The following is a 10,163-nucleotide window of genomic DNA, read 5'->3' as shown; positions in this document are numbered from 1 at the left end:
ATCATATTCTTAGTGTTTTACCATTTTTTATTGATATAGAGCAATATAATCACACCCTAGAACACTAAAAACTTAATTTAATAAAGCAGCATCAATAGCCTCAAATGACATACTCTTTCATTGGTAATAATGTGGTATGGCATAAGAAGGGAATGCAATGAAGAGTAAAAAGAAGAGCAAATCTAAACACAACAATAGCAAGAATTCTAGAATTTACAAAAAAATTAATACAAATCTAGATTTAAAAGAGAAATAAAGGAATAAAAAACAAAAATAAAATCCCAAACACTAGAGTAAAACATTGCAAAAAAGGTTTGCCCTCCAAGGATGGGGTTTAAACCCTTCCTTATATACAATTTATATGTTATAGTACTATAATTAATATATTACTTAACTAAAAGATCCTACAAAAGCTAAAGATGAGTTCCAAATGCTATTATCTCCACCATGTAAATCCTTATAAAGATGATTTCATATTTCATTAATTGAATGCAATGTTTAAATTTTTTTTTATTTTGCTATTTAAGGGATGTTTCAGAATATTCCTAATATATTATCTTTTTAAAATCTTAAAATGCTTAAGAAAGTATAATAGTTTATTGCAAATTGCATGCAATAACACTTAATTTGCTTTATAATTCTTGTTTATTATTATTGAATAATCTAATTGATTAATAATTATTAAAATGTTTGTAATATAAGATTCATCAACCACTAGATGGTAGAATGAACAAGAATATACTATGGAATTTATAAATTATAAATACAAAACTAACCTATATAAATAACAACTATTAGATAGTAAAATATCGTAGAATATCCATTTTGAAAATTATAATATAATCATAAGGTTTTAAAATTTTTGATTTTACCAATATAATTAAATGTAATTTAGCTTTGGATATTCTTAAACACTCTATAAACTAGGTGTTGATCGAGCCATGGGATTTTGAGCAACTCTATAGTGCAACACAAAGTGCTATATAGAGCTCTCTCTGCAAAAATACACAATCACATAATTCCAAGAAAATTATGAGACATAGGACATGGAACTAGGAATCAAGAACAAAATCTACAAGCTACACTGCCACCATGAGTTAATCTATCACCAAGTAGATGTGGTTCATGCTTGGGAACCTTAAAACCACCTCCAACATTGTGGAACTCTCATTTGAAGAAATTATATAACGCTATGACGATGATGGTCACATTATGTAACAGAACATCATGGGATGTCACAATGCAACACTATGCCAATCGATGTTGGAGTGATGGGTTGGTTCGATCGAGCAGGATTCTGAGGACATATGCGCATGAATCAACCGGATCATAAAGCTTGGAATTGGAGATGAGTTTATTCAGGTGTGGCTTCAAACATGGAGTCTGGTGGTTCGATGCAGGCATCTCCAATCTGGTGCGATTAGAAATGCAATTCGCTATCACCTCATTTTTCTACAACAGAGAGAGGTGATGACCGACTGACCGTAAAACTCGCTACAGACCCACTGCCGGTTTCGGAGAGATCACTCGCGACATACAAAGACAGTGCAGCTGCTAAGTACATCGAATTCCTTATGTGTTGCTCGTAGCATGCCTGGCTCTTGGTTGAATTCTGGGCAGTCAGACCCTTTGCATTACAGCTAATTTCTGAGGAGGCGTCATGATAATAGTTGTGGTGGTTTCGCCACACCACCTCCGGACAAGTGATACGCAACAAACTCCATCCTCAGGACCGTCATCACGTGAATCTTCACATCCCAATCGCGGGTAGCAGCACGGCTGCAACATGGCTAATCGTGGGTGAGGATTTTTCCCGTACAAACCACTATGAGCACCATGTTGATAGTTTTACTTCCAGTTTAGTCCTCCTTCCACATTTGAGTGCTTAAGGAGGAAGAGAAGGAAGATCTTGCTTGTTTGTGCAAGATCGACATCTTTTACTGTTACTACCAAAGGAAGCTAGCAAAAGTTCTATTTGTTGATGCACCATTTGTTTTCCAACCGGTCTGGGTGCTTGTCAAGCCTTTGCTCGCCTAGCAGCATTAGCTTCTCGATCCACAAAGAGCTAGTCGACCTCGCGTAGGATTTGCACTTTCGTACACCTCATAGAGACTACTTTACCCCGGACACAGTCCCTCTCAACTTCAGGAAATAGTAGTTCTTTCAATCATCTTAGGATTGAAGGGAGCACTAAATGGTGGCAAGTTGAATATATGAATGCTTATGCAAAGAAGTTTAGCTCGAACATATTGACTAGAAGAAATTTGGGAAAGATGATTCTTTTTCACATTAAGAACTTTTAAAAGTTCCGGACCATGGAAATATACAGTGAGGTGTACGTTCCTCTTTTACAATCCAAACCATGCCAAGAATCTATGCAACAAACGAGGACGCTTTGGCGGCTCGATAGTAGTGTCCACTGCCTTTCTTTTCTTGCTTCCTCGCTTCGGGGGCTCGATAGTGTCCACTTTCTTGCTTCGTGCCTTTGGCTGCTCGATTAAATTCTCGATGTAAGACCATGGCACCTTCAAGGAGATCCTAAGATAGAGAAACACAGTCAGAGACACGAAAAGTATTAATGCTTGCCTTCCCTCCATCCGCTGAGCCTTCTCCCTACGTCTTTCTTCCCTGACACCCACAGGGTGAGTTTCTACACTCGAAAAGATTTTACATTCTTACCCTCTTGTTTCGTCAAACCTGCGATACTCATCCATGCTCACTCGTCCAGCCGCGACTTGAAGCTGTGTAAGTGAGCCTTTTTCCAAGGGTGGATCACTACAAAAACCTGTCAAGAACAAAGAGAAGAAAGAGGACTGTAAAATACGTACTCCCAGTAGATGTGAAGCTTGATAAGACGGCTAGGTAAGATCTCCAGCCGCAGCAGCTCCTCGTAACGCATCAGCTTTTGCAGTTCCTCCTTGAATACAAGATTAACAACTGCTTTGGAGGAACAGCGGTTATGAACTCTTGCAGCACGGTAGTAATACGTCGCTAGATCGTCTGGGATGTCATAGTTTACCACCAGATTCCCTCTGAGATCATCAAACAGCCGCTCGTCCCTGAGGGAGACAAACGTAAGAGTCGCAAGAATTCGATTTTGTCTACCTGAGATCGCTGTTTGTGACCAGCGCTCGCGGTCTCCGACGAAACTTGTACTCGTCAGCGGCGAGAAAGGTGTCGAAAGGATTGTATTTCATGTCATTCGCTGGAGAGAGGAGGGCGCTGGAGACGAGCGCCACCGAATCAGCGGTGTTACAAAAGATGACATAACTGTGGAAGCGTTCGCGAATGCGGTCGCGGACGAACAGGATCTTGTCCTCGTGCGTGTCCATAACCACGAATGTGTGACCCACGAAGCCGAGAGTGAGGCGCTCATCGCGCTTCATTCCTAGCTCACCGTAAATCTCCAGCCTTGAATCCGCGGCGGTGCGTCGCTTGTCCATGGTCTCCGTTTCAAAACTTAGGGCATTTCTAGCTAGTCTAGTTTTTAAAACTTGTGGCTCTAGCCAGTCAGAAGCTGTGGGTGCATCTAGCCGAAAAGGCTCTACAAAATCTTCCTCCTGGTGGAATCAAATCCTTAGGATTTTTGACTTGCAAGGATTTTTTTACTTGACTTACGATTCAACGCAGCAAACACATCTCGACATCAGGAAATACTAGAATTGAAGGTTTAGAGCAATGAATCTCCTATGCAAAATTAAGAAGTTTAGCTCGAGCTATAAGAATTTAGGAAAGATCTCACTTTCTTTGCCTGAAGATCTTTTCCATGAACCAGAAGAAACTTTTAAAAGTTTCATCGATCACGGAAAAGATCACTTTATATACAGTCAGGATAACCAAACCATGCCAAGAGACTATGCAACAAACGAGAACGCTTTGGGGGCTCGATAGTAGTGTCCACTGCCTTTCTTTTCTTGCTTTCTTGCTTCGGGCGCTCGATAACATTCTTGCTTCGTGCTTTTGGCTGCTCGATTAGATCCTCAATGTGAAACCATGGCACCCTCAAGGAGACCCTGAGATAGAAAAACAGTCAGAGACACGAAAAATATTAATGCTTGCCTTCCCGCCGCTTCCGTCCGCTGAGCCTTCTCCCTGCGTCTTTCTTCCCTGAGACCAACAGGTTGAGTTTTTTACTTGAAAAGATTTTACATTCTTACCCTCTTGTTTCGTCAAACCTGCGATATTCATCCATGCTCACTCGTCCAGCCGCGACTTGGAGCTGTGTAAGTGAGCCTCTTCCTAATGGTGGATCACTACGCGATCGAGCAAAAGCTTGTCAAGAACAAAGAGAAGAAAGAGGTTTATACAAATACGTACTCCCAGTCGATGTGAACATTGATAAGACGGCTAGGCAAGATCTCCAGCCGCAGCAGCTCCTCGTGACGCATCAGCTTGTGCAACTCTTCTTTGAAAACAAGATTAACAACTGCTTTGGAGCGACAGTCGTGATGAACTCTTGCAGCACGGTAGTAATACGTCGCCAGATCGTCTGGAATGTCATAGTTTACCACCAGATTCCCGTCGAGATCATCAAACAGCCGCTCGTCCCTGAGAGAAACAAACGTAAGAGTCACAAAAATTCAATTTTGTCTACCTGAGATCGCTGTTTGTAACCAGCGCTCGCGGTCTCCGACGAAACTTGTACTCGTCACCGGCGAGAAAGGTGTCGAAAGGATTGTATTTCATGTCATTCGCTGGAGAGAGGAGGGCGCTGGAGACGAGCGCCACCGAATCAGCGGTGTTACAAAAGATGACATAACTGTGGAAGCGTTCGCGAATGCGGTCGCGGACGAACAGGATCTTGTCCTCGTGCGTGTCCATAACCACGAACGTGTGACCCACGAAGTCGAGAGTGAGGCGCTCATCGCGCTTCATTCCTAGCTCACCGTAAATCTCCAGTCTTGAATCGGCGGAGTTGCGTCGCTTGTCCATTGTCTCCCTCGGGGATTTAGGGTTGAAATCCCCCTTTCAAAACTTAGGGCATTTCTAGCCGTCGGATGGCAAATATCTAATGGCTAAAAGGGAGAAGCTGACTTACTAAACTTAACAGTAGGTCTGGTTCCTAACCTAGGCCGAAGCTTGTACCACATTCTATTTTTGTAGGTTTGGTAAGTCTGGCAATGAGTAGGGAGATCTTGAGTTCCCGAGGGTTGCTAAGCAACAGGGAGGTGTTGGATCTCATGGCTGCAGCAAAGATTACTCTCGTGCTTCGCGGCGCAGCAGCAGGAGCGATGCTAGTAAGACTGGTATGGAGTGGTATGCCTTTTAGATTTTGCCCCAAATCGATTATCCTTTCAGGTATCATCACAACTGTTGAAACACGACTCTCTCCGTCGAATCGTCTTCAAGGTACGACTTAGCCTTCATCAGCGATTCGCATGATGTTTGATGTTTCCAACCTTCGTTTTTCCTGCTCTGGAAGGGATCACAAGCTCGATCAATCGACAGCGAGGTACCTCATGCGCTATCCCGGAGTACGAACCTGAATATGTTGCGAGTAAGCTTTGCATTTGCTCATGCCTCAGTTGATGGATTTGTTTGTTATTGGCGATTCAGGAGCAACGAACACACGAAGCTCAACCTCGAGAAGCTCCAAGCTTTGGATGACAGCAACAGGTACTTCGATCAATCGGCAGTAACAGTGATCACAAAGTACCTCCAGTTCTTAAGGTCCTTCACTTTCTTTATCGGTCTTCAATGCTGTAGAAGTTTGCACTGATTTTTGTTTCCAGCAGGGGGTGATTCGAGAGGGAAAAAAGGAGCAGCGCAAGATCACGCCGAAGGTCAGTGATGCTGCTTGTCTTCAAGGCCTCGAATGTGGACATGAATTCGTATGAACAGGTAGCGCTGTTAACGAAATTCCTTTCCTCTGTTTTATGCTAGTTTCACAGAATGGAGCTGGTTAATTACAGCTAAGCTGGATTACTCAATAAGCGAAATGGATGGTAAGTTGCTGATTAGCTAGAGGAGATTTGAGGGTTTTACAGCATGGTGCTTGGAATTGACAGGGACGGTGATGTATACGGAAGCCTATTGGAACAGGTATGAGCTTTGAGAGGGAATGTGCGTTGTTTTCTCATTTCTTTCTTTTTCTAGGCCGCGGCTGCTGCTCAGCATTCACAAGAATTTCGATCGAGAGGGCAACTCGAGGTTTCTCTCCTTTTTTTTTCCGTCCTAGCTCTGATTGTTCTTGTTTGTTCTTGTGGAGATGGATCATTTTACTTCGATCACGGCAAGCTCCATTCCAGAGGACGTAAGGACTGGAGGAATACATTCTTGTGGTTTTCTTCCCTTGATCGCAAGGGCGTGGGCAATATCGGAGAGATTTTTTTTTCTCTGGAGGATTGAAGGGTCAGATGTAGTATTTTTGAAAAAAAAAACTAACTACGTTTTTTTCTCTTGCAGGGATGGGAAACTGCTGCGGTATCCATGCCAACCTGGTGATGAATGGAGGGCTGTGGGAGCTAAAGAGCAGAATATAGTCTTGGCATCCTCCACGGAGGTAAGTTCGAGAGCTAGAATAGAATTGTTAGTGATTGGCAATGTTTTTTATTTCCAGGTGATTCTACTTTCACTTGAGCTTGTAAAAGTGTCATCAATACCCACAGGAAATGTTCTGGTTACCTGTATTGAAGCATCCAGGCAGGAGATTTTTCTGGGTGGTCTTGATGGTCATGTTTACAAGCTGACGGAAGCTTACTTCCAGAGACTTACTGGTGGATTCTTCTCCTTCGTCAGGTATTTCGTTTTTGAAAATTTCTTCTCCAAGTGTTTAAAAGAGCTCATTGCAGGCGAAGGACGCTGGTTTTGCAGCTATGTTATGACGAAGAGAGGCACCTGTTATACTCGCGGTCGGAGAAGAAGATTACAGCGATTGACCTTCATAGCTGCCGGGAAGTTGGCGAGGTGGTTGTCACAGATGCCATCTCCATCACTCCGCTCTCGCGTGTAGCAGCATCCTCGGATAAAGTTTTGGTGGCAGTTTTGTGCAACGGGAACCAAGTCTACGTGAGCAGCGATTTCAGGATTGTGGAGACGGTTGCTTGGCGATCAGATGGCTTTATATGCACAGGATATCCACAGATTATTGCGAAGGATGGTTACTACTCAGCTGGAGCGCTGTTCCTAGCGTCTACTTCTCGTCTCGTAGTACGGTATCAGGGGGCAAGCTTTCAGGTCGACGAGGAAGTGCTTGCTTTTGCGGACATCCTGCCTCCTGTAGATGAACTCCGTATGGCATCGGCGAGTTTTCTAAAGGACTTGGACTTAGGACAAGTTGCTGCGGCACGAGCTCTGTGGTCGCTTCCAGAAGTTCACACGCAACATCTTCTTTCAGCAAGGAGAGCAGTCCTACTTACTTCTCAGGCAGCAATCGTAATCGTCATAAAGAGGCCCGTGGATTTGCTTCAAGAGATTTTAGCGTCATCGAAGCCTGCGTTATGGAATGTTCGACAGTTCTTCGACTTCTTTGGCCGCATAGAAACGTCTTCAATGTATTTTATGCTTGCTGCTGGCTTTGAGCACCAAGAGTCGAGAAGAGCTTCTGAGCTGCTGCTGCTTTCAGATTCGTCTTTGCTTCGTGCGCGGCATGCTGCATGGCAGGGAGCACTACTACGAGTATCAAGGCTTGTGTTTTCCGTATGGCGCTTCAACACAGGATCCATCCCCGATGCCTTACTGGCTGCAATGCTCGAGCTGGAAAGCTTTATTACAACACTGGTTAGTTGATTGATTGTTTAGTTTACGTATTGAATTTTTGATTTCCAGGATTCTCTTGCTATTGATAAGACTTTCGTCACGCTGGTGAGAAAAGTTGTCATGGTTGGCAGATATTTAAGCGTCGCACGCCTCATAAAAGTCGACACCAACGAATCCTTTGCTACCTTCGTATGCCATGAAAGTGTTTTTTTTGCGGCAGCCGTAAAGTTCATGGAGGTAAGTCTGGTTTCAAAAGCTTCTGGAAAGCTATTGATTATTGTTTTCATTGTTTTCAGGAAAATGGCAATGATAGAGATGTGCAAGATCTTCGAATGTCGCTTAATCAACCGGCTTTTCTATTCTATCAAAAACTTAGAACCGCATTGGAAAGTGGAGTTGGAGAACAATCAGAAGAGAGAGCTACACTTGAGAATTTGATGGAACGTATGCTTTCAACGTGGGACTTTCCAATTGATGGAACGTAAGTATATAATTGATTTTAAGATTCTGAGATGATAAAATTTTCTTTACAGGAATGGCATTGATCTCGTGTCTCTATCCTCTGGCCAGTATGGAATGGTGTTCTATCAGACAACAACCGATAGAGTTCTTAAAGTGATCAAGAAGACTGTGAGCTGTTCCCAGGAACAAGCAGAGATGGAGGTCGAATTTCTCCAGGAATCGCGTAAGCTTTGTGAAGGCATTGACATATCAGTTCCACGATGCTTCGGATTACTTGAAGATGGTCCACTTAACATGGGAGGTCCGTGCATCCTACAGGAAAGAGTCACGATGGATGATAACTTGGAAGAACGTTTGAGAAGCTTATACTTTCCAGGAGAATGGGACGGCAGGCCAAAAGTGCCGTGGGATCTGCGGTTGAGATGGCTGGAGGAGCTGGATAGTAAAACGTTTTTTGAAAGACCGGAGCTTTTGGTGAAGAACAACCAGGTTTTTGGTCTCGAGCAGGAGCTGGACCTTTCTAAAGTCGTCACCGACGAAGCTCGCCTTCTTGCCAGGATGCACTTCAAGGGCGGCTTCAATGGAGCTGACATCGAATTCGTTGTGGGAGGCCACGCTCAGGTGTTTTGCATCGACATGGGGATGGTCCAGTACGTTGGAGGCCCTGGTGACAACGATGGTGACGACGAGGATTTCAATGCAGATGAGTTCCTTTCGAGTTTTGTGAGCAAATTCATCCCAGATACTGAGAGCTCTCTATGGCCGTTTTTCAGAGAAGGCTACATCTCAGAGGCAGCAGCACTCGGTTATGATCGATTCGGCAGAGCAGTCATAGATAGAGTTGAAGAATAGAAGGCTTGGGGAAGTAGTTTTGTTTCTAATGGAAGGAACGCTGCTGAGCATAGCAAACCAATCACAGTTCTTTACTCCGAATCCAAGAGATCCCAGAGATCCCAGCTGTTCCACTCTGGGGTGACGGGATAATGTTTGAGATTAACGTAGTCAACTATAAAGCATAAATTCAATCTAGATTCTAGGGTCAAAGCGCTTGGCTATGGAGGAGAATGGGTCGCCAGGCATGGCGGCTGCGGCCGGGGGCAGCGATGAAGACGATGCCTTTCGGAAGATACGCTGGGAGGCAAATGGGGGACCTGCCCGGGAGCTTCCTGAGCTATGTCTCTCGGCGGATGGAGGGATCGCGATGGGCGGCGTACGCCCAGATGATCATGGATTGGCGGGACAGGATAGGGATCCACGGCGGGGACAGGACGCAGCGGGTTTCTTCCTCGCGCGCGGCGAGAGAGGAGTCGCGGCTGGATCGCCGCCGGAGGAGCCGGCGCGAGGAGAAGTATGCCACGATTCTCCTGAGCTGCTTGGAGCCAGGGGCATTGTCCACGGGCAAGTGGATGCACGAGAGGATCGTCAAGAGGGGCTTGGGCGACAGCGTCTTCTTGGGCAATCTTCTTATCAAGCTCTATGGGAAATGCGGGGCTGTGGAGGATGCAAGGTCGGTGTTTGATGCTCTGGGCGCGAACAGGAACGCTTTCTCTTCGATCTTGATGATCATCGCATATGCCCACAATGGGCATCTTGGCCGGGCTAGAGAAATCTTCTTCCAGATGCCCTGCCGGGATGTTGTGTCGTGGACTGGGATGATCGCGCTTCATTCCAACGAGGGCTGTTTCAAGGAGTCGCTGGATCTCTACAAGGGAATGCTGTGTGATGGGATGAAGCCTGTGAGGATTGGATTCGTCACAGCTCTGGACGCTTGCATCCACTTGAAGAGTCTCGCGGAGGGGCGAGCTTTGCACTCTCATATCGTGGAGTCGGGCCTCGAGAGCCACTGGAAAGTGAAGAACTCACTCCTTTGCATGTATGGTTTCTGCGGGAGTGTTTCGAGGGCCAGGAAAATCTTTTTGAGCTACTCGGAGAAGGACCAGATTGAGAGCAAGCTCACGAAGACGCTGCTGGTGGCTGTCTACGCTGCCAATGGCCGTCACAAA

The 10,163-nt window shown here is 45.0% G+C and overlaps 3 protein-coding genes across 7 annotated transcripts; 1 reads left to right on the top strand and 2 right to left on the bottom strand.

Annotated features, from left to right (window-relative positions):
- Nucleotides 1-1,225: 1,225 nt before the first annotated feature.
- Nucleotides 1,226-3,443, bottom strand: LOC9639835. Its single transcript, XM_024660088.1, has 6 exons — nucleotides 3,106-3,443; nucleotides 2,829-3,059; nucleotides 2,680-2,775; nucleotides 2,387-2,628; nucleotides 1,484-1,725; nucleotides 1,226-1,297 (listed from the first exon to the last, which is right to left on the bottom strand). Exons 1-6 carry the CDS (start codon nucleotides 3,441-3,443, stop codon nucleotides 1,226-1,228), a joined length of 1,221 nt encoding a protein of 406 aa, XP_024515856.1.
- A 279-nt stretch (nucleotides 3,444-3,722) lies between these two features.
- LOC9639922 (ATP-dependent RNA helicase FAL1) lies at nucleotides 3,723-4,983 on the bottom strand. The gene is made up of 5 exons (XM_024660098.1): nucleotides 4,595-4,983; nucleotides 4,318-4,548; nucleotides 4,158-4,253; nucleotides 4,060-4,107; nucleotides 3,723-4,013 (listed from the first exon to the last, which is right to left on the bottom strand). Exons 1-5 carry the CDS (start codon nucleotides 4,930-4,932, stop codon nucleotides 3,818-3,820), a joined length of 909 nt encoding a protein of 302 aa, XP_024515866.1. The 5' UTR covers nucleotides 4,933-4,983; the 3' UTR covers nucleotides 3,723-3,817.
- Nucleotides 4,984-5,069: 86 nt separating this feature from the next.
- LOC9639921 lies at nucleotides 5,070-9,157 on the top strand. Of its 5 annotated transcripts, none has more exons than XM_024660059.1 (15): nucleotides 5,070-5,246; nucleotides 5,299-5,349; nucleotides 5,423-5,497; nucleotides 5,557-5,670; nucleotides 5,736-5,841; nucleotides 5,913-5,945; nucleotides 6,009-6,042; nucleotides 6,097-6,150; nucleotides 6,209-6,351; nucleotides 6,406-6,502; nucleotides 6,560-6,738; nucleotides 6,780-7,719; nucleotides 7,768-7,935; nucleotides 7,995-8,179; nucleotides 8,232-9,157. In XM_024660059.1, exons 9-15 carry the CDS (start codon nucleotides 6,209-6,211, stop codon nucleotides 9,010-9,012), a joined length of 2,493 nt encoding a protein of 830 aa, XP_024515827.1. In that variant the 5' UTR covers nucleotides 5,070-5,246; nucleotides 5,299-5,349; nucleotides 5,423-5,497; nucleotides 5,557-5,670; nucleotides 5,736-5,841; nucleotides 5,913-5,945; nucleotides 6,009-6,042; nucleotides 6,097-6,150; the 3' UTR covers nucleotides 9,013-9,157. The 5 variants fall into 5 exon arrangements, with proteins under 5 accessions (XP_024515827.1, XP_024515826.1, XP_024515824.1 ...); XM_024660058.1 differs by having other exon boundaries at nucleotides 5,899-5,945; XM_024660056.1 differs by having other exon boundaries at nucleotides 5,892-5,945.
- The last annotated feature ends 1,006 nt before the right edge of the window (nucleotides 9,158-10,163 follow it).

Source organism: Selaginella moellendorffii, unplaced genomic scaffold, assembly GCF_000143415.4.
Source record: "Selaginella moellendorffii unplaced genomic scaffold, v1.0 SELMOscaffold_72, whole genome shotgun sequence".
NCBI lineage: Eukaryota > Viridiplantae > Streptophyta > Lycopodiopsida > Selaginellales > Selaginellaceae > Selaginella > Selaginella moellendorffii.
Note: the sequence above shows the minus strand (reverse complement) of the source record. Positions and strands in the feature narration are given on the sequence as shown.